Here is a 27,954-nt window from a genome sequence, read left to right as displayed (position 1 = left end):
AGCTTCATTCCAGCTGGATGAAGGCTCCTGGTGCCCCTGGCAGATGAGTAAGGAGGAAAGACTTGAAAAGGGCTGAGCACATAGTTGTCTGTCATGGGAAGGAGGATCTGTAGTTGGTACATTGTTCTGGGGGCAATCACAAGGCAGAGAAAAGGGAGGATAAAATCAGTGAGCAACAGAACCATATCAAGCTTCATCCACCCTTTGCAGGCAAGCTGTGCTTTGTTTTCCTGCTTCTATTTTTCCTCCCACAGCCACCAAAGTGTCCTTCTTTTGCTTCTCCAGAGCCCAGATCTTCTCTCTACAGCTCATTAGATCACAGCCCAGGATGCTGTATCTGCAGGCAGTATTTCTTCTGCAGCCCAAGGCTTCCTAAATGGTGACTCATGGGAAACGTGGAGCCTCTCAGATCTGTGTGTGGCTCATCAAGGAGCATTGCAATCATGGGTAGTGAATAGAGAAGTGTTGCACAGGACAAGGAATGGTCCTGTAGGTCCCCAGCCTGGTTGTATTCCTTCCCTCCAGCAAAACTTTGATTTTGCTATCTGGCTGGCACACTACCCTCTGGCTGGCTGTGGCCCTCTCCAGCCTGCCCAGCTGGGCTGGGTGTAACAGGAGATTGGAGATCAGCTGTGGGGGATAAAATAAAGATGGCTAATGTGGGATGCAATGGGCTGCAGCCTGGCTTGTATCAGCAGCAGTGTGGTCAGCAGGAGGAGGACAGGGATCATGCTCCTGTGCTCAGCACTGGGGAGGCTACACCTCCAGTACTAGGCTCAGCTCAGGACTGGGGAACAGATCTGGTGAGGAGCAGCTGAGGGAATCTTAGGTTCTTCAGCCTGGAGAAAAGGAGGCTGATGGAAGCCCTTCTGGCTCTCTACAATTCCCTGAAAGGACGTTGGTACCAGGTGGGGGTTGGTCTCTTCTTCCAGGGAACAAGTAACAGGAGAGGAGGAAAGAGCCTCAAGCTGCAGCAGGGGAGGTTTAGGTTGGACGTGAGGAATAATTTCTTCCCTGAAAGGACTGTCAAGCCCTGGCCCAAGGTGCCCAGGGCAGCGGTGGAGTCCCCATCCCTGGAGGGGTTTCAAAGCCATGGGCATGTGGTGCTGAGGGATGTGGCTTAGCACATGGCAGTGCTGGGTTAAGGGTTGGGCTTGAGGGTGTTAAAGGTCTTTTTCTACCAAAATGACTCTGTGACAATGACAATGACCATGTGCCAGAGCCCTGCAGCTGAGAGGACAGAGAACTGCAAGTCACGGGTGGTGCTGACTGTGTGGTGTGTTGGGCTGTGGTGGAGGAGGCAGCTGGAGTGTGAGGCTGGAGAGGAGCTTCATGATGCATCAACCCTTCTGTCTGAGCAGCTCTTCCATGGTCAGTGATCCTGCCATGGGCATGTCTGTGTCTGCCTCTAACCACACCACTGCTTCCAGGGAAGGAGCTTGTGCAGCCATAGCTGCTAATTACACAATCATTCCTCCAGATGGTCCATCTCCCCTGCAAGCCCAGCTTTGCTCTGGGGAGAATCATAATTATGCTGGCCCCCAACCTGCTGAGCCTTCCTGGCCTGCCTGCTGCCAGAGGGTGGCTGTGATCAGGCAGCTTCTCCTGCTGGGGTGGTGCTGGACTGTTGTTTCCCCAGGATGGTGAAGGAAAGAAGTTTTTGTTGAGTTTCACACTTCCACCTCCTGGCTCTGGAGAAGTTTTTCCTGGCAAGCTCATTTGTAGTGTGGAACAGTGAGGCTGGAGTGGCACATCCAGATCAAAGAGCCTTGATCAGTGTTGTCTGAAAGGGAATGAGAAAGAGCCAGGGGTGCTTGCAAGATCACACAGGGCTGGGCTGCAGGGCTGGGACTTCAGTGTGCAGTTTCAGGTCTGCAGGTTACCATCTGAGCCTCACCTTGGTGCCTCTCTGCTCCAAGCAGCAGCACTCAGCTGCCCAAGCAGACACAGAATGGAGCTTGCATGAGTTGCCTTTGCCTGTGTCCCACAGAGTCCTGCTTTCAAGAGGGGGGAAGCCAGCTCTGGGGAAGGCAGTGGAACCCCAGAGTTCTGTGGCTGTTGCTGCTGTGCTGTAGCAGGCAGTGGAGGGTAGTCCAGGCTTGGTCTGGGGGCAGAGGTGGGCTCAGGGAATGCACTCATCCCAGTGTCCTCTTTGGAAGACTTCAGAGCACCTGGTATTGAGTTTCTTGGGAGGAGGCCAGTGAGACAGGCACCCATGACCTCTCAAACCTGGAGGATTCAGAGGATAATGTCCTTGGTGGGGCTGGGAGGGCTCTGGCCTGGGCTGCATCACAGAGGTGCAGAGCCCTCCTGGAAGTTCCCTGGGAGAGCAGCCTCAGGCAGTGCCTGTGGCTGCAAGCAGAGATATCCCCAGTAAGGTTCCCACTGCATCTGATGAGGGTGCAGGAGCCCTTTGCACCTCCCCTAAGCCCCTCTCAGCATACTCACTAGGGCCAAAATGGAGCTGCTGGGGCTCTGCCTGCTGCTTCTGAGCTAGAAGTCTTTTCTCCTCCTCCCTCTGTTTCTTCTCCCGAGTTCCCCAACTGTCTGCCAGCAGCACTGCCAGACACATCCCTGCTCCTTGGTGTGTTTTCATCCTTTGCAAGCCTCTACAATGCCCCCCTCTGTGTGACAAACTCTGCTGACTGTCGTGTCTGATCTTCTAGGAAATGCCATCCCAGCCTGGCTCTCAGCCTTCTCTTCAGCTTGTTTTAGATGGGAATTTCCTCCAAGGTGACACCAACTTATGGGAAGGCTTTTAGACAGTCTTGAAGGAAAAAACATCCTTTTGGTCTCTTCAATCTAAGGCATAGAAACAGGGAAGAAGCTGTTACAGCTGTGTCTAGAGGTGTGGGAGCACTGCAATCTGAGGGGGACAGCTGGTGAACACATTTAATTACCAGTGAGCAATGCCCAGTTCCCTTGACCTGCTGCTGAAGCTGTATGAACCCCCAACAGCCTTCTCAAGTGGATCTCACTGATGGAGGAGAACCAAACTGCCCAGGAAAGTCATTCAGGGTTGCTTTCCCCTCAGCTTTGCCCTGCAGCAGTTGCTTTTTCCTTGGAGTGCAGTTGCTGAGTGACTCCTGTTTGACTCCAGGGTTTGGGGGAGCAGTTGCAGGCAATTGTATGGAACGACACAAGTCTGGCACTCATTAGAGCCAAATTCATTCCATGGTTAGGTACTTTCAGAGACAGATAAAAGCACAGCTGTCCTGTCTTGAAAGATTACCTGCTTATCTTCTCCCCACATCTTGCTTGGTTGTATAACTTGTGTGTTGCCTTTTCCCCTTATCTCCTGATTGATGATAGGGGAGCTTGGATCCCTGCAGCTCTGAAGGCAGCAGAAAAAGTCTCCTCTAGGACTTGCACTTTCTCATGGTGAGCAGTGCAAGTGCTGGGGGAGGGGGGTGGGGGGTGTCTCACTCATGCTAATCAAACAGCATGAAGGGGCCTGGGCTCTGCTGGCTGGCTGCTCTGCCCCAGAGCATGCCTTGGAAGGCAGGCACAGCCCTGCCATGCTGCAGTCACAGCTCTTCCTTATCTGAGCTGTAGCAGAGCCAAAAACTTGATCCAGGCCAATTAAATCAGCTATGCAGGAAGCACACAGCTCCTATTAATGTGGGCTCTTTTTGTCCTTATGTGAGGACAGGAGGAATTTGAGATGGCTTGTGGCTGGCTCTCTCCTCATTAAAGTTCAGCTCACTCATCCTAGAGACGTGCTGAGGGGCAAATGCATTGCAGAGCTGCTTTGCCATCACAGCTTTTCTGAAGCCTGATCTGAGCATCAGAGGAAGAGTTGTCTTTAAAAGCCTTAGGTAGAAAGAAGTTGCTCCCTGGATTCTGGGGAAGCACCTGGGCTGCTGGGAATTTTCCTCTCTGTGCCTTCTTATTTCAACTTCCATCTGCTCTTTGCTTGGGGAAAGCCTTTCAGGATGCAAAAAAGCTTTGTGGGTAAAGATGGGGGGGCTGATATCTCAGCTCTGGCCTCCCAGCCCCAGTCTAGTGAGGCTGAAGGGCAAAGGACAAATAAAGACACACAGAGCAGGGTCAGAAACCAGGCTGCTGAAACCTCAACTGTTGGATTCACCTTGGGGCCCCTCAATCCAAGAAGGACACTGAGGTGCTGGAGCAGGTCCAGGGAAGGGTCTGGAGAACAGGGCTGGAGAGGAGCAGCTGAGGGTTGTTTAGTCTGGAGAAAAGGAGGCTGAGGAGAGACCTCATTGCTGGTTACAACTGCCTGAAAGGAGGCTGGAGCCAGGTGAGAGTTGGTCTCCTCTCTCAAGGAACAAGCGATGAGGCAAGAGGAAATGGCCTTAAGTTGCACAACAGGGGGGTTAAATTGGACATTAAGAACAATTTTTTCCCCAAAAGGATTGTCAAGCCCTGGCTTAGGCTGCCCAGGGAGATGATTGATTCTGGCTCAATGATGATGAGGGACTGAAAGGTCTTCCTGGACTTGAGGAAGAAGTTCTTCCCCATGAGAGTGGTGAGAGTCTGGAATGGGTTGTCCAGGGAGGTGGTTGAGGTCCCATCCCTGGAGGTGTTTGCAGCCAGGCTGGATGAGGCTCTGGCCAGCCTGATGTAGTGTGAGGTGTCCCTGCCCATGGCAGGGGGGTTGGAACTGGCTGATCCTTGTGGTCCCTTCCAACCCTGACTGATTCTATGGTTCTAAGTGGCGCTGAGGGCCATGGTTTAGTGGTGACCTGGCAGTGCTGGGTTAAGAGTTGTACTCAATGATCTTAGAGGTCTTTTCCAGCCAAATCCATCCTATGACTGTCTGTCCCTTCCCACCCCAGGACATACAACCTCACCTTCCTGCACCCCTACTACCGGACGGATGAGGCAGAGGAGAATCCTTTCATCTGCTCCTCGCACCGGGAGAACGGCATGCAGAAGTGCTCCAACATCCCCAGCAGGAAGGAATACAAGCTGGAGTGCACCTTGAGCATAGACTCCTACACTCCAAGTTTGTACAGCCCTGACTTCAGCAGCAGGAATGCCTGCATCAACTGGAACCAGTATTATAACGTCTGCGTGGCTGGGGACCTCAATCCACACAACGGAGCTATCAACTTTGATAACATTGGATATGCCTGGATAGCTATTTTCCAGGTAGGAGTCTCCTAAAGATTTTCCTCTTCCTTCCTTTTTTTTTTTTTTGTTGGTTGGGGTTTTGTTTTGGGTGTTTTTTTGTTTGTTTGTTTGGTCATCTTTTGTTTGGAAAAATTTTGATCGATGGATCAGAGGAGAAAGAAATCTGCTTGCAGCTGCCTGAGAGTGCAAAGAAAGTTGCATCCTGGAAAGGAATCAGGCACAAATGTTGCAGGACAGCATTTGGAGAGGAAAAACAAAAAAAAAAACAAACAAAAAAAATCAGTGGTTTTTAGAAGAGGGGAGGGAAGTACCTCTTGAGACAGACAAAAGCATGGCGACTTCTAGCACTGCATATCAGACCTGGACAAATTCCAGGGGGGTTGAGAGTTAAAGTCTTTATTTATTGCTGTAGTAGCAAGAAGTGAAGAGCCTTGTCAAAGTCCTTAAGCAAGACTGAAATGTGGGAACTAGCTCAATGACATGGTTTGGGCTTGGTTCTAGAGGCACAGGGTTATGAGTATGGTGTGCTGGAGGGTTTGGTTCTAGAGGTACAGGGTTATGAGCAGGGCGTGTTGGAGGGTTTGGTTCTAGAGCTACAAGGTTATGAGTATGGTGTGCTGGAGAGCTTGGTTCTAGAGGTACAGGGTTATGAGCAGGGGGTGCTGGAGGGTTTGGTTCTAGAGGCACAGGGTTATGAGCAGGGCGTGTTGGAGGGTTTGGTTCTAGAGCTACAAGGTTATGAGCAGGGTGTGCTGGAGGGTTTGGTTCTAGAGCTACAAGGTTATGAGCAGGGTGTGCTGGAGGGTTTGGTTCTAGAGGTACAGGGTTATGAGCAGGGGGTGCTGGAGGGTTTGGTTCTAGAGGCACAGGGTTATGAGCAGGGGGTGCTGGAGGGTTTGGTTCTAGAGGCACAGGGTTATGAGCAGGGGGTGCTGGAGGGTTTGGTTCTAGAGGCACAGGGTTATGAGCAGGGGGTGCTGGAGGGTTTGGTTCTAGAGGCACAGGGTTATGAGCAGGGGGTGCTGGAGGGTTTGGTTCTAGAGGTACAGGGTTATGAGCAGGGGGTGCTGGAGGGTTTGGTTCTAGAGGTACAGGGTTATGAGCAGGGGGTGCTGGAGAGCTTGGTTCTAGAGGCACAGGGTTATGAGCAGGGTGTGCTGGAGGGTTTGGTTCTAGAGGTACAGGGTTATGAGCAGGGGGTGCTGGAGGGTTTGGTTCTAGAGGCACAGGGTTATGAGCAGGGGGTGCTGGAGGGTTTGGTTCTAGAGGCACAGGGTTATGAGCAGGGGGTGCTGGAGGGTTTGGTTCTAGAGGTACAGGGTTATGAGCAGGGGGTGCTGGAGGGTTTGGTTCTAGAGGTACAGGGTTATGAGCAGGGGGTGCTGGAGAGCTTGGTTCTAGAGGTACAGGGTTATGAGCAGGGGGTGCTGGAGAGCTTGGTTCTAGAGGCACAGGGTTATGAGCAGGGTGTGCTGGAGGGTTTGGTTCTAGAGGTACAGGGTTATGAGCAGGGGGTGCTGGAGGGTTTGGTTCTAGAGGCACAGGGTTATGAGCAGGGGGTGCTGGAGGGTTTGGTTCTAGAGGTACAGGGTTATGAGCAGGGGGTGCTGGAGAGCTTGGTTCTAGAGGCACAGGGTTATGAGCAGGGCGTGTTGGAGAGCTTGGTTCTAGAGATACAAGGTTATGAGTATGGTGTGCTGGAGGGCAGAACTCCTCTGTTCTGGCTGGAATACCTGTGAAGAGACAATTCTCATGTGGAATTTGGGTATCTCTTGATTCACACCTCTCCTGCTCTTCACTAGAGACCAAAGTGGTTCTAGCAGACACTAGAGGAGCCTTTACAGGTGCCAAGAGGAGCCCACAACTGAAGCTTTTTGAAGGCACCTGTAGCTCTGGGACACTGGGTGCCTCATTTACAGAGGCTGTGGTCTCTTAGGGCTGGCCTGTTCCAATGATCCTGGGCTGCTTTCCACTTTTAATTTTGCACTGTCTGGTTTGAATACAGATTTCTTTGTGCTTTTGGCTAGATGCTTTGTATCACTTGGTCCTCCTGAAGTGTAAGTGACATCTATTCCTAAAAGACAAAAAAAAAACACCCAACCATATCTCCTTTTAGTTTTGTTAATGATGAATAATTACTCATTCAGAGCTCTGAATTCCATCCATGAATCTCCTGATGATTTCATCCTGAACTTCATAACTTTTCACCTGGAAGCTGTCAAGGGGTAAATGCTTGCTCTGAGCATCTCCTGTGCTCTCCTGCTCTGGCACAGCAGCACACCTTGAATCATACTTCTGCTGGTGTCAGGGGCTTCAAACCAAATCCTGAAGGGTTCAGACAGATCCCAAGTCCCTCTCCTAAGTTATGTTTTCTTCAAATGCTTTGGCTCTTTTCTGGAATTAGTATGTCAAGAGTGGAGCTGCCATGGTAATTTTTTAATATTCCTGGCTGGTTGCAAGTGTGGCATAAAGGAGAGAGAAATCAAGAGGAGAATAGCAGACAGGTCTCTGACTGCACTTGCATTCTCTTTTTTTCCCCTGCTCTTGCATAGTTCTTTGACAGAGCTTGATGGATGTGCCCAGGAGGTCCCATCTGGCTCCCACCATGGGGCAGCAATGTTCCTGCCAGAGAAAGGGCAGAGGACAACACACTGCAGAGTGCCTGTGCTGGTGCATTGAAAATGAGCAGGTGCTTCTCCAGGGGTCCTGCTTCCTTTCTACTTCCAGAGCCTTCTTGCAGGCTGCAAGTTCTCATTTCTTGTTGCTATTTCATTTCCTCAGTCTGAAAATGTACAGTGTTAACCCAGGAGGAGCACAGCAGCCACAGCAGAGGTTTCAAGTGGTTCCTTTGGGTAGAAGAGAGTGTCTGGCAAAGTTGGATATTGTAGCCACAGATCATTTTGGCAGCTGCCAAGAGGATTATGGTTGGCTTCAGAGCTGCTTGGGTCATCCAAACACTAAAGAGCATTTCCAGCCAAAAATCTCTTGTTGCATCTTTATCCCTTGCAGAAGGATTGACTCTAACTCCAGGTATGAAAAGAGTAAATCATCACCACAAGAGGCTGGATGCTACATCAGAACAATTGCTGTAGGCAGAGGACATTTAACAAGTAAAAGCTATGGAGCTGTGCTCTCATTGCACTGAACAGTTGAAGCTGGAGAGCACCAAGCCAGCAGCTAGCTGAGGCCTCAAAGCAAGTGCAGAAAGTAGAACTGATGGTTTTAGGAGCTGAGGAGCTTCCCTGTGAATTACTGGGCAGAAAACACTCTGTGTGCTGGATGAGACAAGTCCAACTGTCTTGGTCTCATCTGGGGAATAATGGATACATGGCACATTGCAGGACTTACAGTGCTGGGCTCAGCCTCAAGGTCTGGCAAGCCTCCAGTGTGCCTAATGGCAGCCTTAGGACTCAGCTGGGTAGAGCATCTCATGGTTTACCCCAAATGAGCTGGAAGTCTTGTATGGTTTAGGAGCTGTCAGAAGGCAGGTTGGTGAAAGGAGCTCCACAGGTGAGATTCAGAGGGAAAGCTCCAAGTGCAGTGAGTGCAGGTGGTGCCCAGGACTCCCCAAGGGCATGGTCTGATAATGGGCAGACTGCAAATGAACAAAGCCAAAAGCAGAACCTGGTAGAGGAACCTGAAGATCTCTACACTCCAAACACAGAATCACAAAATGGGTTGGCTTGGAAGGGGCCTTAAAGCTCATCCAGTTCCAAACCCCCTGCCAAGGGCAGGGATACCTCTCATCAGCCCAGGTTGCTCAAGGTCTCATCCAGCCTGGCCTTGAACACCTCTTGGAGGGGACATCCACAGCCTTCTTGAGCAACCTCTTCCAGTGTCTCCCCACCCTCACTGCCAAGAATTTCTGTCTTTCTAATATCCAGACTAATAATATCACATCCCTGTGAAGAGTGCACCGAGGCAGGAGGTTACCAGTCTGACCAAGCTGCCAGAATCTGGATTGAAGCAAGCAAGCTGAAAGACATTTAACAGCATGGCAGTGATCCTGACCTTGGAAGCCACCTGGCACATAGCAGGGAATTGACCCCAGCAGTGACAATATCATTGACCTTCCAAGTAGAGAAGTCAGAAGCATCAGACAATAGAACCAACCTTAAAGTCTCACAGTGCATTGGAGGTTGGAAGGGACCTCCAAAGATCATCCAGTCCAACCCCCCTGCCAGAGCAGGATCACTCAGGAGAGTCTGCACAGGAATGCATCCAGGTGGGTTTGGAAAGTCTCCAGAGAAGGAGACTCCACAACCTCCCTGGGCAGCCTGCTCCAGGACTCCAGCACCCTCACTGTAAAGTTTTTCCTCATGTTGAGGTGAAACCTTCTCTGGTCAAGCTTGTACCTGCTGTTCCTTGTCTTATTCCTGTGCACCACCCAAAAGAGCCTGGCCCCCTCCCCTTGCCCCCCACCCCTCAGCTATTGAGAGACATTGATCAGATCCCTCTCAGCCTTCTCCAGACTAAACAGCCCCAGGGCTCTCAGTCTTTCTTCAAAGGGGAGATGCTCAAGTCCCCTAAGCATCCTCCTGGCTCTCTCTTGGAGTCTCTCCAGCAGGTCTCTGTCTCTCTTGAACTGGAGAGCCCAGAACTGGAGGCAGGATTGCAGCTGTGGTCTCAGCAGGGCAGAGCAGAGGGGGAGCAGAACCTCCCCAGCCCTGCTGGCCACACTTTCCTTGCTTCATCCCAGGATCCCACTGTCTCTCTTGGCCACCAGGGCACTTTGCTGTCCCATGCAGAACTTGCTGCCCACCAGCACTCCAAGGTCTTTCTCTGTGGAGCTGCTCTCCAGCAGGGCAGCCTCTAACCTGTCCTGGTGCCTGTTGTTATTCCTCCCCTGATGCAAGACCCTGCACTTGTCCTTATGGTACTAATGATGATGGCTGCTTCCATGGGTGTTTGAAAGGATCAGGATTCCTTCTGTAACCCTGCAAATGACTGATGTTTTGATTCCCTTCATTTGGTGTGTAATAGGCTAATTCATGTATATATTTGTTACAAAGGCATGCTCAATGGCAAATTATGGGAACTAATTAGCTTATTACAGAGTAAATGAAAGGAGATGGAACCTAAATTAACTGTGAGGTTTGGCATGATATTAAGATCCCTTTATGAATTTCAGCCCCAACAACAGGAGCAGTGATTACAGATGGTGTTGTCACATTGCAAATGAGGAATAGCTCACCTAGCCACAGTCCAGTCCCATCTGAATACCTGACAGCCTCAGTGGAGCAACCAAAACACTGTCACCTCCCTAACCCCCAGGGCCAGGCCTGAATCCCCCCAGCTCAAGAGAAATAGGAAACCACTGGAGATAGTCAAATGGAGTCTAAAAACTTGCTGAGGGGCCTGGAGCAGCTCTGTGAGGAGCAAAGGCTAAGAGCCTGGAGAAGAGCAGCCCCAGAGGGGATCTGAGCAATGCTCAGCAAGAGATAAAGGCTGGGGGCAAGAGGCTGGGGCCAGACCCATTTCAGTGGCACCTAGCTACAGGGTAAGGGGCAGTGAGCAGAAAATGAAACCCAGGAGGTTCTACCTAAACAAAAAGAAAAACTTATCTGTGAGGGTGCTGGAGCCCTGGAGCAGGCTGCCCAGAGAGGTTGTGGAGCCTCCTTCTCTGGAGAGATTCCAAACCCAGCTGGGCATTGTGATCCTAGGCAAGCTGCTGCCCTGCTTTAGCAGGGAGTTTGGACTGGATGATCTCCAGAGGTCCCTTCCATCCCCCACCATGCTGGGATTCTGTGAATGCAGACACCCTGCTGAAACAAAAGGGGCTGGCTGGCTGCTGAGATGCACAGTTGGGGAGGAAGAGATTATTTAGGCTACTTTGCAAACCACAGAACCATTGCTTAGTCAATTTCATGTCTGGCTTGCAGAAAAGTCAAATCTGGATTAGCACTTTACATCCAGAGGCAATGCTTTTGGCCCAGCTAGTGAGGCAAAGTCAAAAGAGCAATAAACAGCAGCTAGGCAGCACCAAGACAAGATGAAGCAAACAAGCTGTTCCTCTGTGCCTCCCTCCAGGATATGGCTGGGAGGACTGAGCTTTGAAAGCAAATGTGTGGGGAAGGGAAGGGAAGGGAAGACCTAATAGCAGCCTGCCAGTACCTGAAGAGGTTTTACCAGGAGGCTGCAGGGGGACTGTTTCCAAAGGCCTGGAGCAAGAGGAAGAGAGGGAATGGTTTAAAATTAGGGAAGAGTAGATTTGGGTTGGATGTTAGGAGGTAGTGGAACACTGGAACAGGTTGCCTAGGGAGGTAGCTGATGCCTCATCCTTGGAGATATCCAAATCAGGCTTGACAAGGCTCTAAGGAACCTGATCTAGTGGAGGATGTCCCTGCTGATTGGAGGGGGTTGGACTGGGTGAGCTCTGGAGGTCCTTCCAACCCAACCCTTTCTCTGCTGCTATGATCCTGAGCTGCGGTGTTCTGTCAGGGGTTTCACCCTCAGCTTCATGATTCCATTTCTGCTTTATGTACCTTGCTGCTTCTACAAGGTTCTGCTTAAGAAGCCATCTCAGCTAACAAGTTAATCAAGTCACAGAAGCAACACATCTCTGGCCCATCACCAGGAGGCCCTAGGCGAGGGAATTCTCAGAGGAGCATTTTGCATTCCGCAGCTCCCTTGCTGCTGTCAGGGAACAAAAAATGAATCCTTGCTCGTGTTCACGAGAGCTGAAGACAGCCCAGCAGGTGCATAACGTGATAAGAATGCCCAAGAAAGTTTAAAAAAAACAAACAAACAAACACCAAACTGAATCACCTTCTGAAGGAAGATGTCTGGAAATAGAGCAGCATTAAGAGAGCTGTCAGCAGCAGCCAGGGCTGCAGGGGTTATCCTGATGGGATGCTTAGGTGGAGAACTTCTCCTTGCACCAGGGTGCTCCAAAGCCAGGAGCATGTCACAGCCATCAAGGGTTAGGTGAGCAGCTCTCTTTGAGGTGGGGAAAGGAGGACAACTGATGCCACCCACTTCTTCCTTCATTTGTCCTTGTGTGGCTGCTTCATCCCTCAGGTGATGGCAGGCTGCCCAAGCAGGTGTGACAGCTGGCAGGGACAGCCTGGTGCTGTGGGCCACCTGCTGAAACAGCCCTTCTGGATGGATGGGAAGTTACCTCTTCCATGCTCTAGCCTGGCAGGAAAGCCCTTGGGAGCTGGTGTAAGCTAGCTCAGCCCAAGCAAGGATTTATTCATTCTGACCCTTCGTGCTGTGCTGATGAGAAGCTTCTTTTGTCTCTGTGGTGCTGACTCTGCTCCTGCCAGGATCTGCCCCCCTGCTAGCTGGGCCTGTGGAAGGGTACAGAGCTGGAAGGGCAGCTACCAGGCTTGGAAAGAGGATTTTATCTCGTTTCACTATCATTTGGTGCCTTGATCTATTCCACAGCCACTGCCTGCTTTACATTCTTTCAGCCTCTGGTCATCATGATTGAAATCCTTCCCTGAGGATTTCTCCCTTTCCTGGAAATCTTTCAGCTAATCTGTAATGGAAACCACATTTTCTGCTGGAATTAAAGGGAAAATGATCTCTACTTCAATGCACTTCTGCTATGGCTAAACACAAGAGTGAGCTTGGAGTCCCTCCTTGTCTAGACTGTCACTTAAGAGAAGATCTTGTCTGAGGAGACAGACCCTGAAGCTCTCACTTTGCTTTCCCTTAGAGTAAGTGAAAACCTCTGCTCTGGAGCCACTGGTAGGAAAGAATTGGCAGGATCATCCCTCTTGGTTCCTGCTGACACATAGAATCATAGAATCAGAATGGTCCAGACTGGAAGGGACCTCCAAAGGTCACCCAGTCCAACCACCTCTGCAGTCAGCAGGGACATCCCCCGCTAGATCAGGATGCCCAGAGCCCTGTCCAGCCTCACCTTGACTATCTCCAGGGATGGAACTCCAACCACCTCCCTGGGCAACCTGTTCCAGTGTTCCACCACCCTCATATTAAAGAGCTTGTTCCTAACATCCAATCTAAATCTGCCCTGCTGCAGTCTGAAGCCATTGCCCCTGGTCCTGTCCCTGCAGGCCTTTGCAAACAGCCTCTCTCCATCCTTCTTGTAGCCCCTTCAGGTACTGGCAGGCTGCTCTTAGGTCTCCCCAGAACCTCCTCTTCTCCAGGTTGAACACCCCCCAGCTCCTTCAGCAGAGCTACTCCAACCCCCTGATCATTTTTGTGCCTCATCTTCCTCTTAGCTGGGCTGTGACTGGTGGATATGAATAGAGACCTTCTGAGCACCTCCTTCTCTTGCTCTGGTGGGACCTCCAGTTACCTCAAGCAAGTTGCTTACAAAATGACAGCTCGGGAATGATTACCCCAAGGGCTCAAGAGTATTAAGTACTACCACTGCACTTGCTTGTCTGTCTGCTGCAGCCTCTGGTCTTCCACTTCTAGCTGTCTTAAATGTTTTGGGGACCAGCCAAAAGGCACAGTGAAGCAGAAGGAAGCAAAAGAGGCTGAGGCTTCCAGCTGCAGTTGTATTTCTGCATGCAGTGTGTAGTTCTGTGGGCTGGGTTTCCCAGCAGCAGCTGTCACTCTTGGTGCCCATGGTTTCAGAGTTCATTGAGTAGATCATTTTTTATTTATTTTATTTACTTTTCTGGCCAAAAGGACTCTTTTTTTTGTTGTTTGTTTGTTAAATGATTCATTCCTTAAGCTGGAGACATGTGTCAGCAATGCTTATCTGTGCTGAATTGAGCCCCCCCCCAAAAAATGGGGGGTTCTGAGCTTTTCATTTCCACTGCTTCAAGAGGATGTTTTGTCACTAGGTTTGAATCTGGGGTTTGGATCTGAAAATGTTTCAGTCTAAATGATGAGCTTTGACTTTTGGTTACTTTTGGTTATTTTTTTGTTGTTGTGGTTGCTGTCAATCTGGTCAGGCAGATAAACAACATTTTCTGCACAGGGAGAGCTTTCATGCTGAATACACAGCCTCCAAACATCCAGCCCCTTTAAAGCCTCTCAGAGTGCTTCCAAGAGGAGCAGTGGCTTTTGAAAACTCATCTTCATTGTGAAGGTTAGAAGGAATTGCCCCCTACAGCACAAGTTAGAGAGGCCACCCCCCATTCCAAATCTGGCCTTGCTGACCTGTGGGAGGGATCCAACATCACACAGAAACCTACTGCAAACTCTAGTTTTGGAAGGCTTTCATCCCACCTCAGTCAAGTCTGTGCACAGCTTTCTGATCATCCTCTTTAAGCAATGAGGCCATCAGAAGGTCTCTCTGGAGCCTTCTCTTCTCCAGGCTGTACAACCCCAACTCTCTCAGCCTGGCCTCACAGCAGAAGGCTTCCAGCCCTCCCAGCATTGCTGTGGCCTCCTCTGTCCCTGCTCCAGCAGGTCCCTGTCTGTGCTGTGCTGAGGACTCCAGAGCAGCTCCAGCACTGCGGGGGAGGTCTCAGCAGAGTGGAGCACAGGGGCAGAATCCCCTCCCTGCCCCAACCTGCTGGTCACAATTCATTCAATTTTGAGTTTTGCTATCCTTTGCAGCAAGGTGTAACAGTGGAAATGGTTACAATCCTGACCTTTGTGCAGCTGGGCCAGTGCCCCATGCTGCTGCTGTGCTCCAGACAGCGGTGTCTGGAAAACCATAGAATCCGTCAGGGTTGGAAGGGACCAGAAGGATCATCCAGTTTCAACCCCCCTGACATGGGCAGGGACACCTCACACTACATCAGGCTGGCCACAGCCTCATCCAGCCTGGCCTTAAACACCTCCAGGGATGGGACCTCAACCACCTCCACCACCTTCCATGAGCTGTCACTCATCACTGCTCTATGGTACACTGCTCTGCAAGGAAGCCTCTCAGTTTGCCTTCATCTCCTCCTTGCAGACTCTCATCTTTCAGCCTTGCCCTGCTATAAAGCTCTGATTTATTGACTCTCTCCATGATAATGGACTCATTATTGCTGAAGCTAAACAGTTAAACCCCTTCCCTGTGCAGGAGATACTTTACCCACAAACAGAAGACAGAGGATTTACCACAGTAAATCAAACCTCATGAATATGGACTGGGAAGTGATTTGTTGCAAGCAGCAGCAGCCATTTGAAATTGGTGATGGCTTTGCCCTCAGATGAGAATCTTGCATTATTTAGTGTGTGACAGAGGGACAGCAGCCAACCTTCCTTTGGCAGCACAGGTTGTGGTGCAAAATTTTATGCCCTTTTTGAGCCTATGGATTCACTTTCCTGAGGCTTTGGACCCACCACCACCAGCAGCATGCACTTTAGTGCACACTGCTTGCGTTCTGCTTTTTTTTTTAGACTGGGGCTTAGGAAGAAGTTCTTCAGTACAAGGGTGGTGAGACTCTGGAACAGGCTGCCCAGGGAGGTTCTGGATTCCTCCTCCCTAGGGGTGTTCAAGGCCAGGTTGAGCAGTTGAGCCTAGTGGAGAGGTGTCCCTGCCCATGGTAGGGAGGTTGGTGGAGATGATCTCTAAGGTCCCTTTCCAACCTGAGCCATTCTATCATTCAAGATCCACTGTGAACTGGTAATAGGCACCAGGGACCACATTTATGTGGAACAAGTTTGAGAGGTCAGGAAGACCACTAGCATTCTGGGGTGCATTAGGAGTGTGGCCAGAAAGGTGAGGGAGGTTCTCCTCCCTCTTTACTCTGCCCTGGTGAGGCCACATCTGAAGTGTCCAGTTCTGGGATCTACCAGTTCAAGAGGGTCAAGGAGATGACCTTTCAATGTCCCCAGCAGGGGACAGTCAAATGAAGGAGCAGGAGAGTGATTAGGGGACTTGAGCATCTCTCTCACAAGGAGAAGCTGAGAGGCCTGGGGGTCTTTAGCCTGGAGAAAAGCAGACTGAGAGGGGATTTGATCAGTGCACATCAATATCTACAGGGTGGAGGTCCTGAGGATGGGGCTGGGCTCTTCTCAGCAGTGGCCAGTGATAGGACAAGGGGCCTTGGAAACAAACTGGAACACAGGATCTCTCACTTGAACTTAAGGAGAAACTTCTTAGGTGTGAGGGTGGTGGAGCCCTGGAACAAGCTGCCCAGGGAGGTTGTGGAGTCGTCTTCTTCAGAAACTTCCAAAACCTACCTGCTCACTTTGGTACCCATGTTTAGGGAGGTTGTCCCTACAGATAAAATTTGCTCAAGTTGTGGTAGAAGTGAAACCTTGCTGTGAGAAATCTCAGCTCTTGGGACTGGGCTGGAGTTTTGTACACTCTGCCTTCAGCTCTGACAAGCTTTTCAGCTTCACTCAGTAGTTTTCCAGCCTTTCCTGGATGGGTTGGTGGCACCTCAGGGTTGATTTCTGTCTGCAGCTGTCCATCTGGCACTAGCCATTAGTGCTGTCTAATACACAGAAAGCAATTCAGTGCTTTGCTTTACTAATTAAAGCAGTTTGGAGTTTGGGTGTTAGGTTTGGGGTTTGGTTTGGTTTTGTTTTCTTTAATGATTCTTTTCTTTTTTTTCCTTACCTGTCACCAGAGAAAAAGAAACAAAACAAAACTTCTTTTGAATGGATTCTAGCCAAGAACTTGCAAAGCTTTTGGCAGAGCTCAAAGAGAAGAGTTTTTATGATGAAAACTTCTTGACATAATAAAAGAAATTGTTCTACAGAGACCTTTGAAGTGACCCCAGAAAAAGCAATGTAAACCTTCTGTCTCCCTGGGGACAGTGAGGAGCTCTGAGTTAATCAACCCCAGTGTCTTCAATCTAGACCTCCCTTGTGACTTTCACTCTGGACTTTTAGATTGGTTCTGATTAGCTGGGCTAGAAGACCTAAATTATGTGCCTCTAAATGAGCTGAGCATCTTCCTCACAGCTGAGGGAATTCCTGCTGCATGAGTGAACCAGCAGGATCAGAGTCCCAGGATAGAAGACATAAACCACACCAAAAAAAAAGCTCTGGTTGTCCACTCTCACAGCCTGCTCACATTAGGATAGTGATAAGGGAGTGCCTGGCTGGGGGCTGGGTGAATGGTGTCCGAGCCCAAAGAGCAGTGCAGTCAAAATTTGTCTTTATGTTCACCTGGGTGAGCTCTCTGGTGAATTCTTTCAGCCATGGGAGACAAGATGATGCCCAAGACTCAGGGCTTTAGTCGATGCATAGAGCTGTAGAATCATTAAGGTTGGAAAACATGTCTAAGCTCATCAGTTCCAATCCAACAGCACTCTGCTCACTAATCCCTGTCCTATTGTACCCTCCCTACACCTTTTCTGGACTCCTCCAGCTCCCTGGGGTAGATGTCCATAGCTCTCAGTGAGAGACAAATGATAACCCCATGCCTGGCTGTGCTCTCTAAGAAGTAAAGAACTGAATGAGCAGCAGACAAAGCCATGGTTTAATGTCCATGGTGGTCATAGGTTGAAGGTTGGACTCACTGATCTTGGAGGTCTTTTCCAACCAAAGCAGTTCATCTATGAGCTTCTGTGTCTTGGAGGACAGCTTTATGCTCTGCTTGGAATCTCAGTCCTTTGAAGTCCAAAATACTTTACCATGAAGAACTGGAACAGGTTGCCTAGGGAGGCAGCTGAGGTCCCATCCCTGGAGATATTCAAGGTGAGGCTTGACAATGCTCTGGGCAACCTGATTGAGTTGAGGATGTCCCTGCTGACTGCAGAGGGGGTTGGACTGGATGACCTTTGGAGGTCCCTTCCAACCCAGACCATTCTCTGATTATTTCCCCTTGCCAAGGGGCAGCATCTCCTCACCCCCGGGATCTGCAGCACGTGGCTGCAGTTGGCAGCACCCTCCAGGAACATCCCTGCCAATCATCTTAATTGAATCTTTCAGCTGTTTCGCTGCAGCTGCCCCTTTTAGCCTGCCACCTATCTCCCCATCTTTCTCATCAGAGCAGAATTAGGAGCCCTGCCTCTCGCTGTCTTATCACTGGTGATAAATAGTTGTCTGTTGCATTTCTTGGAGGCTTTGAACTGCTCCATTTGGAGGCAGTGTTTAATATGTCTGTCTGGGAACAACCATGGCTCAAACAGAATTTAATTACTGAGAATGGATTGCTGAGATTGGAAAGCACAGGAAAGGTGCTGCAGGTCTGTGCAAGACATCTCGAAGGGGCTTGGAGGGCCAAATGCTGGTGTTGCAGTCAACTGGATTGATCAGGCTGGAAAGTGAAAGGAGAAGGAAGTTGTTTCTGCTGAATGAAGTAGGTGGTGCCGCACTCAGGGTGCCCCAAAGGAGGAACAGTAGGCAAAGCAATGGTAAGAAAACATACCTGTGTTTGTGGGAGAGCACCAGGAGCTGCTGAGTTCAGCTGCTCTGAGACTAAGGTGTGTTACCAAACTGCTTTGCAGCAGTGTGATCCCTGTGCCCCTGCAGATGCCTTTGACTTGGTTCCAAATACAGGTAAAGAGTTCAGTCTGTAGGGTACTGACCACCTGTTGGCAAGTTCCCAGAATCCCAGCATGGTCCAGGTTGGAAAGGATCACTGGAGATCATCCAGTCCAGCCCCCCCTGCTAAGGAAGGGGCTTGCACAGCAGCTTGCCCAGGATCACAATGTCCAGGTGGGTTTGGAGTCTCTCCAGGCAAGGAGACTCTCTGGGGAGCCTGCTCCAGGGCTCCAGCACCCTCACACCCAAGAACTGTTCTCCTTCTGTTCAGATGGAACCTCCTGGGTTCCAGTTCATGCCCATTTCCTTTTGTCCTATTGTTGGGTACCACTGACAAGATCTGGCCCCATCCTTTTGCCCCCCACCCTATAGCTCTTTCTGAGCATTGATCAGATCCCCTCTCAAGCCATTCTCCAGGCTCAACAGCCCCAGGGCTCTCAGCCTTTCCTGAGAGAGGATGGCTGATCCCAGTGGTTCCAGTTCAAATGGTCTGGTTCCCATTTGCAATGAGGCCTTGCTGGGAATATGCTGTGAGATCCTGGAGTAGGTAAAACTGTGCTCATTGGGAGCACTTGAAAGGAGAGCAGTCCATAAGCTGTAAAAATCATAAATGCTGTTTCACACATAGACAGGAGGCTCTGCATGTGTGCTGTCCTGCATTTCTCCAGAGCTCTCTGACAAGACAGAGAAGGAAAGAAAAGAAAGAAAGGAAAGAAAAGAAAGAAAGGAAGGAAAGAAAAGAAAGAAAGGAAGGAAAGAAAAGAAAGAAAGGAAGGAAAGAAAAGAAAGAAAGGAAGGAAAGAAAAGAAAGAAAGGAAGGAAAGAAAAGAAAGAAAGGAAGGAAAGAAAAGAAAGAAAGGAAGGAAAGAAAAGAAAGAAAGGAAGGAAAGAAAAGAAAGAAAGGAAGGAAAGAAAAGAAAGAAAGGAAGGAAAGAAAAGAAAGAAAGGAAGGAAAGAAAAGAAAGAAAGGAAGGAAAGAAAAGAAAGAAAGGAAGGAAAGAAAAGAAAGAAAGGAAGGAAAGAAAAGAAAGAAAGGAAGGAAAGAAAAGAAAGAAAGGAAGGAAAGAAAAGAAAGAAAGGAAGGAAAGAAAAGAAAGAAAGGAAGGAAAGAAAAGAAAGAAAGGAAGGAAAGAAAAGAAAGAAAGGAAGGAAAGAAAAGAAAGAAAGGAAGGAAAGAAAAGAAAGAAAGGAAGGAAAGAAAAGAAAGAAAGGAAGGAAAGAAAAGAAAGAAAGGAAGGAAAGAAAAGAAAGAAAGGAAGGAAAGAAAAGAAAGAAAGGAAGGAAAGAAAAGAAAGAAAGGAAGGAAAGAAAAGAAAGAAAGGAAGGAAAGAAAAGAAAGAAAGGAAGGAAAGAAAAGAAAGAAAGGAAGGAAAGAAAAGAAAGAAAGGAAGGAAAGAAAAGAAAGAAAGGAAGGAAAGAAAAGAAAGAAAGGAAGGAAAGAAAAGAAAGGAAGGAAAGAAAAGAAAGAAAGGAAGGAAAGAAAAGAAAGAAAGGAAGGAAAGAAAAGAAAGAAAGGAAGGAAAGAAAAGAAAGAAAGGAAGGAAAGAAAAGAAAGAAAGGAAGGAAAGAAAAGAAAGAAAGGAAGGAAAGAAAAGAAAGAAAGGAAGGAAAGAAAAGAAAGAAAGGAAGGAAAGAAAAGAAAGAAAGGAAGGAAAGAAAAGAAAGAAAGGAAGGAAAGAAAAGAAAGAAAGGAAGGAAGAAAAGAAAGAAAGGAAGGAAAGAAAAGAAAGAAAGGAAGGAAAGAAAAGAAAGAAAGGAAGGAAAGAAAAGAAAGAAGGAAGGAAAGAAAAGAAAGAAAGGAAGGAAAGAAAAGAAAGAAAGGAAGGAAAGAAAAGAAAGAAAGGAAGGAAAGAAAAGAAAGGAAGGAAGGAAAGAAAAGAAAGGAAGGAAGGAAAGAAAAGAAAGAAGGAAGGAAAGAAAAGAAAGAAGGAAGGAAAGAAAAGAAAGAAGGAAGGAAAGAAAAGAAAGAAGGAAGGAAAGAAAAGAAAGAAAGGAAGGAAAGAAAAGAAAGGAAGGAAGGAAAGAAAAGAAAGGAAGGAAGAAAGAAAGGAAGGAAGGAAAGAAAAGAAAGGAAGGAAGGAAAGAAAAGAAAGGAAGGAAGGAAAGAAAAGAAAGGAAGGAAGGAAAGAAAAGAAAGGAAGGAAGGAAAGAAAAGAAAGGAAGGAAGGAAAGAAAAGAAAGGAAGGAAGGAAAGAAAAGAAAGGAAGGAAAAGAAAAGAAAGGAAGGAAAGAAAAGAAAGGAAGGAAAGAAAAGAAAGGAAGGAAGAAAGAAAAGAAAGGAAGGAAAGGAAAAGAAAGGAAGGAAAGAAAGAAAGGAAGGAAAGAAAAGAAAGGAAGGAAAGAAAGAAAGAAAGGAAGGAAAGAAAGAAGAAGGAAAGAAAGGAAAGGAAAGAAAGAAAAGGAAGGAAAGAAAGAAAGAAGAAAAGAAAGGAAGGAAAGAAAAGAAAGGAAGGAAAGAAAAGAAAGGAAGGAAGGAAAGAAAAGAAAGGAAGGAAGGAAAGAAAAGAAAGGAAGGAAAGGAAAGAAAGTAAGGAAAGAGAAGGAAGGAAGGAAAGAGAAGAAAGGAAAGGAAGGAAGGAAAGAGAAGAAAGGAAGGAAAGGAAGGAAGGAAAGGACGGAAAGAAAGAAAGGAAGAAAAGGAAGGAAAGAAAAGAAAGGAAGGAAAGAAAAGAAAGGAAGGAAAGAAAAGAAAGGAAGGAAAGAAAAGAAAGGAAGGAAAGAAAAGAAAGGAAGGAAGGAAAGAAAGAAAGGAAGGAAAGAAAAGAAGGAAGGAAATAAAAGAAAGGAAGGAAAGAAAGAAAAGAAAGGAAGGAAAGAAAAGAAAGGAAGGAAAGAAAAGAAAGAAAGGAAGGAAAGAAAAGAAAGGAAGGAAAGAAAAGAAAGAAAGGAAGGAAAGAAAAGAAAGGAAGGAAAGAAAAGAAAGAAAGGAAGGAAAGAAAAGAAAGGAAGGAAAGAAAAGAAAGGAAGGAAAGAAAAGAAAGGAAGGAAAGAAAAGAAAGGAAGGAAAGAAAGGAAGGAAAGAAAAGAAAGAAAGGAAGGAAAGAAAAGAAAGGAAGGAAAGAAAAGAAAGGAAGGAAAGAAAAGAAAGGAAGGAAAGAAAAGAAAGGAAGGAAAGAAAAGAAAGGAAGGAAAGAAAAGAAAGGAAGGAAAGAAAGGAAGGAAAGAAAAGAAAGAAAGGAAGGAAAGAAAAGAAAGGCAGGAAAGAAAAGAAAGAAAGGAAGGAAAGAAAAGAAAGAAAGGAAGGAAAGAAAAGAAAGGAAGGAAAGAAAAGAAAGAAAGGAAGGAAAGAAAAGAAAGGCAGGAAAGAAAAGAAAGAAAGGAAGGAAAGAAAAGAAAGGAAGGAAAGAAAAGAAAGGCAGGAAAGAAAAGAAAGAAAGGAAGGAAAGAAAAGAAAGGCAGGAAAGAAAAGACAGGAAGGAAAGAAAAGACAGGAAGGAAAGAAAAGAAAGAAAGGAAGGAAAGAAAAGAAAGGAAGGAAAGAAAAGAAAGGAAGGAAAGAAAAGAAAGAAAGGAAGGAAAGAAAAGAAAGGAAGGAAAGAAAAGAAAGAAAGGAAGGAAAGAAAAGAAAGGAAGGAAAGAAAAGAAAGAAAGGAAGGAAAGAAAAGAAAGGCAGGAAAGAAAAGAAAGAAAGGAAGGAAAGAAAAGAAAGGAAGGAAAGAAAAGAAAGAAAGGAAGGAAAGAAAAGAAAGGAAGGAAAGAAAAGAAAGAAAGGAAAGAAAAGAAAGAAAGGAAAGAAAAGAAAGGAAGGAAAGAAAGAAAAGAAAGAAAGGAAAGAAAGAAAAGAAAGGAAGGAAAGAAAGAAAAGAAAGGAAGGAAAGAAAGAAAAGAAAGAAAGGAAGGAAAGAAAAGAAAGGAAGGAAAGAAAGAAAAGAAAGAAAGGAAGGAAAGAAAAGAAAGGAAGGAAAGAAAGAAAAGAAAGGAAGGAAAGAAAAGAAAGAAAGGCAGGAAAGAAAAGAAAGAAAGGCAGGAAAGAAAAGAAAGAAAGGCAGGAAAGGAAAGAAAGAAAGGCAGGAAAGGAAAGAAAGAAAGGCAGGAAAGGAAAGAAAGAAAGGCAGGAAAGGAAAGAAAGAAAGGCAGGAAAGGAAAGAAAGAAAGGCAGGAAAGGAAAGAAAGAAAGGCAGGAAAGGAAAGAAAGAAAGGCAGGAAAGGAAAGAAAGAAAGGCAGGAAAGGAAAGGAAGGAAGGAAGGAAAGAGAAGGAAGGAAGGAAGGAAAGAGAAGGAAGGAAGGAAGGAAAGAGAAGGAAGGAAGGAAGGAAAGAGAAGGAAGGAAGGAAGGAAAGAGAAGAAAGGAAGGAAGGAAAGAGAAGAAAGGAAGGAAGGAAAGAGAAGGAAGGAAGGAAGGAAAGAAAAGGAAGGAAGGAAGGAAAGAGAAGGAAGGAAGGAAGGAAAGAGAAGGAAGGAAGGAAGGAAAGAGAAGGAAGGAAGGAAGGAAAGAGAAGGAAGGAAGGAAGGAAAGAGAAGGAAGGAAGGAAAGGGAAGGAAGGAAGGAAAGGGAAGGAAGGAAGGAAAGGGAAGGAAGGAAGGAAGGAAAGAGAAGGAAGGAAGGAAAGAGAAGGAAGGAAGGAAAGAGAAGGAAGGAAGGAAAGAGATGGAAGGAAGGAAAGAGAAGAAAGGAAAGGAAGGAAGGAAAGAGAAGAAAGGAAGGAAAGGAAAGAAAGTAAGGAAAGAGAAGGAAGGAAGGAAAGAGAAGAAAGGAAAGGAAGGAAGGAAAGAGAAGAAAGGAAGGGAAGGAAGGAAAGGACGGAAAGAAAGAAAGGAAGGAAAGGACGGAAAGAAAGAAAGGAAGAAAAGGAAGGAAAGAAAAGAAAGGAAGGAAAGAAAAGAAAGGAAGGAAAGGAAAGAAAAGAAGGAAAGAGAAGGAAGGAAGGAAAGAGAAGAAAGGAAAGAAATGAAGGAAAGGAAGGAAATGAAAGGAAAGAAAGGAAGGAAAGGAAGGAAGGAAAGGAAGGAAATGAAAGGAAAGAAAGGAAGGAAAGGAAGGAAGGAAAGGAAGGAAATGAAAGGAAAGAAAGGAAGGAAAGGAAGGAAGGAAAGGAAGGAAATGAAAGGAAAGAAAGGAAGGAAAGGAAGGAAGGAAAGGAAGGAAATGAAAGGAAAGAAAGGAAGGAAAGGAAGGAAGGAAAGGAAGGAAAGAAAAGGAAAGAAAGGAAGGAAAGGAAGGAAGGAAAGGAAGGAAATGAAAGGAAAGAAAGGAAGGAAAGGAAGGAAGGAAAGGAAGGAAATGAAAGGAAAGAAAGGAAGGAAAGGAAGGAAGGAAAGGAAGGAAATGAAAGGAAAGAAAGGAAGGAAAGGAAGGAAGGAAAGGAAGGAAATGAAAGGAAAGAAAGGAAGGAAAGGAAGGAAGGAAAGGAAGGAAATGAAAGGAAAGAAAGGAAGGAAAGGAAGGAAGGAAAGGAAGGAAATGAAAGGAAAGAAAGGAAGGAAAGGAAGGAAGGAAAGGAAGGAAATGAAAGGAAAGAAAGGAAGGAAAGGAAGGAAGGAAAGGAAGGAAGGAAAGGAAGGAAATGAAAGGAAAGAAAGGAAGGAAAGGAAGGAAGGAAAGGAAGGAAATGAAAGGAAAGAAAGGAAGGAAAGGAAGGAAGGAAAGGAAGGAAATGAAAGGAAAGAAAGGAAGGAAAGGAAGGAAGGAAAGGAAGGAAAGGAAGGAAGAAAAGGAAAGAAAGCAAGGAAGGAAAGAAAGGAGAGGAAAGAAAGGAAGGAAGGAAAGAAAGGAGAGAAAAGAAAGGAAGGAAAGAAAGGAAAGAAAAGAAAGGAAAGGAAAGAAAGGAAGGAAAGGAAAGAAAGAAAGGAAAAGAAGAATGAAGGAAAGAAAAGGCAGATGTCTGTGAGCAGGCTGTCTGACAGGATTGCTCAATCTCTAATCCTTGTCAGCTCAGGAATCCTTCCCCTAGGTACTGCTGCATTTCTACTGGGTGAGGAGTCCAAGAATGAATCCACAAGGCTGGCAAACAGCAGTCTGTTCATCCCTCCTGTATCCCCTTGCTTTACAAGTCAGGAATAAATAATGCAAATTCTAATTACATCTTAAATATTCCTAGAGCCAGATGAGCATTTTCAGCCCTCTAGAGGAGAAATGTGGTGCCCTGATTGATTCTTGCTGAAAATGCTGTCTAGTGTGCAAGAAAAATGCCTCTCTGACTGTTGGTTGGCCCTTGCTCTTGTCTCAGCAGCTGCTTCCCAGGTGGGGAGCTGGCAGAGCCTGCAGAAGCCCAACAGCAGCCCTCAGGTAACTCCTTTTGTAGTCAAGGCTCTGAGTTGAATCAGTTTAATACCTTCCATGTGAGGATTGCCAAGCAAATCAAATCCAGGGAAGAGCTGTAGCTGATGTGGTCGGAGTTCCTGGGCTCATTTTTCATCCCCAAGAGTAAGTGGCTGGAGCTCCTGCTGTGGCAGCCTGAAGAATTTCTCTCCTGCAGGAGAACAGGCTGCCCAGGGAGGTGGTGGAGTCCCCATCCCTGGAGGTGTCCAAGAAACCTGTGGCCATGGCACTTTGGGTCATGGTTTAGTGGCCATGGTGGTGTTGGCTTGCTGGTTGGGCTGGATGATCTCAGAGGGCTTTTCCAACTGGAAGAGTTCTATGGTTCTGGGATGCTGACTTGCCCATACAGTTGGAAAGGAAGGAAAGGAGAGGACTTGGAACAGCACAGAGGGGAGACTATGTCTAGGGGTTAGTTAGCCTGGAGAAAAGGAGGCTGACAGGAGACCTTCTGGCTCTCTACAACTCCCTCAAAGGAGGTTGGAACCAGCTGGGGGTTGATCTCTTCTCCCAAGGAACAAGCAACAGGCCAAGAGGAAATGGCCTCCAGTTGTGCCAGGGCTGAGGACATGAGGAACAATTTCTTCCCCAAAAGGGTTGTCAAGGCCTGGAACAGGCTGCTCAGGGCAGTGGTGGAGTCCCCATCCCTGGAGATGTTTAAAGGCTGTATGGATGTGGTGCTGAGGGACGTGCTTTAGTGGTGGACTCGTAAGTGCTGAGTTACTGGTTGGACTCCAGGTGTGACAAGAATATTGTTTTATTTACTCCGTCAGCAGCAAATGCTTCATGGGTCAGCCTTTCTGGCACACCATGTGTGTCAGTGTGAGCTGAAATTCCCACCCCCACCCCCCAACAATAACCAGGCTAGCCCAGTCTGGAAGCAAATGAAGGCTGTATTTACAAGCAGAGTCTACAATCTATGATGAAATGCAATGAATATGTACAAATATACAAAATTCACAACATTTACAAATATATACAATCAACAGAAAAGCACAATCGATCTCCCTTTGCTTCCCCCCCAAGGGGACCCTCCCAAAGGGGCCTCTCTCTCCCAGGAGCTTCCCCCTATACCCCCCTGGACAGAAAGCAGAGTTAGTTAAGCAGAAAGTTGTTAACTTAGCTGCCAAGGTCAGTGTGTTATCTTCAGCCAGAAGAGAAGAAGAAACAGCAGCCAGACAGCCCAGCAACTGCCCCCACTGCCGAACGCAGAATGTGCAGAGTGCCTACTTTGTTTTGGGTAATAGTTCTTAAACATTTCTATCTATCCAATGGAAGTGTTTAGAACAATCGTTATTTTGCTTTCTTACACCCAATAGTGACTTATTTACACTCTTTCACTTTCTCTGTTTTGAACTTTGCAAGGAAAAATTAAAAAGACAGTTTCAAACCATCACACCATGCAGAAAGTTCTCAATACCAACGAGGCTCAATCCTTCTCCAAGCTCACTCACAGTTCCTTCCCTGCAAACATGCTTTGGACCAAGAATGATGCCACTGAAACTGGAGGCAGGCAGCAGTTCTGGGCTTGTGTTAGGACCACCAAGGCTCACGTTAGGTGTAGCAAATCAGGTACCTCAGTGCAAGGAAATTCAGAGAGGAGCTTTGATTCTGATGGAAACTGTGCTGGAATTTCAGCTCCAGGACTAGCAGCACGATAAGCAGTGGAAGCCTGGTATGGTTTGTCTAAATAAAAAGTGTAAATTACATGGCAGAATTTGCCTTGCTCTGCACACAGCCTGTGTGGTGTTAATTAAATCCTCAGCTTCTTTTTTTTTCTTTTCTTTTTTTTTTTTTTTGGTTAGTGGAAGGAAGAGTGAGGAAATGTGTAGGAAATCAATTCCACATTTAATTAAAGTAACTCCTTCCCACTCAGATGCTCTCCTGCTATGATATTGGTTGGTGATGCAGCTGTAATGGTGAGCCAGTGGGAATCACACACACACACCACACAAAAATTTGCTTTAAAGAACCAAAATTGACTCAAGACCTTAGGAATTTTATGGGTTGTGTTACAAACCCAGGAGCCTAGGGTGAAATCCCAGATCTCTGCCCAGAGAGGTTTCTGCTTTGTTGATAGTCCTGCCTCAGAATTTCTTTGCCCTTCCTCAGAGCCATCATTTCAGAAGGTTTGTTGTCATGTTTCATCATCTTAATTGTACCAGAATCCTGCAGAAACCTCAGGCAAGTCCTTTGGTCACACACTGCTGCTAGCCTAAGCTACCTGGGAAAAGAAGTGCAGCAGGTCTGGATGGATCCTGAGAGGTGCTGTGATGAGTACCAGGCACTACCAGCAGATTGATATTTACTATCTTTAATGGTTGACTTTTGCTCTTACACTTTCTTTCTTTGTCTTCCTGTAGGTTATAACCCTGGAAGGATGGGTTGACATCATGTATTATGTGATGGATGCACACTCTTTTTACAATTTTATATATTTTATATTGCTTATCATAGTAAGTATCAACTGGGAGCTGCTCCTCTTCCTTCTCTTTGGGGGCTAAAGTGGTTTCCCTGGGCTCTCCATGGAGAAGAGCCAGCTAGGATTGAGAGGGAGACCTTCCTCCTGCCATGAAGCATAACCATGCAGGTTGTGATGAGTGCTGCAGGGACAGATTATTGGCTCCAACAGTTCTTTTTAGTGTGGCATGTGATGCACAATCACAGCTTGTCAAGCCATATGGTCTTCCCTCCCTCTTGCTCTCCTAGTCTTGGTCTCATCACCTTCATGTGTCCTAACTGCCATGCCTTGGCCAAGCAACTGATAATCAGAAAAAAAAAAAAAAAAAAAAAGCAGAGGGCTGTAGCTTCTCTTCCTTTAGCCTCCTCCATGTGCCAGAGGAGCCCCCCCTCCCCATTTCCATGGAGGGCCCTCAAACTGTTGGACTCCACCTGAGTCCTTAAGTAACAGTGATAGGAACAGTGCCCGTCTCTGAAGGCTGGTGGTGCTGGCATTCCTTCAAACAAAGCAATCACTGGAGGCTGCCCTCGAGAGCTTCCATGCCATGGTAGCAAAGATCTGATTTCACACTGGGCACAGCCTTCTGCAGGGCTCCACAGCTGTGGAAAAGCTCAGCAGTTAAGTCAGGAGGAGAACAGAGGGGAAAGTACCAGGTATGTGTCAAGCAGGACATGGGACAGAGGCACTTTGAAGTGTTTTTGTGGCTGGGTAGTCTTCAGATAGAGATATTGATCTGTCCTCATCAATGTGGTTTGAAGACCTTGGGAAGTCTGTGGCCTCCACAGCTCCCATCACCAGAGCAGAGTGAAAGCTTCCAAGTAAAAAATAGCATCCTGAA

The 27,954-nt window shown here is 47.2% G+C and overlaps 1 protein-coding gene across 1 annotated transcript in view; it reads left to right on the top strand.

The window, feature by feature from the left end:
- The window catches only part of CACNA1H (calcium voltage-gated channel subunit alpha1 H), a 293,598-nt gene that overhangs the window by 165,685 nt on the left and 99,959 nt on the right, over window positions 1-27,954 (top strand). The window contains exons 6-7 of the mRNA XM_054390949.1: window positions 4,800-5,115; window positions 27,019-27,111. Of these exons, the coding sequence (XP_054246924.1) occupies window positions 4,800-5,115; window positions 27,019-27,111 (409 nt within the window). The remainder of the gene's footprint in view (window positions 1-4,799; window positions 5,116-27,018; window positions 27,112-27,954) is intronic.

This window comes from Indicator indicator, chromosome 22, assembly GCF_027791375.1.
Source record: "Indicator indicator isolate 239-I01 chromosome 22, UM_Iind_1.1, whole genome shotgun sequence".
NCBI classification, from domain to species: Eukaryota; Metazoa; Chordata; class Aves; order Piciformes; family Indicatoridae; genus Indicator; species Indicator indicator.
The sequence above is the reverse complement of the archived record's forward strand: the minus strand, read 5'-3'. Positions and strand labels throughout refer to the sequence as shown.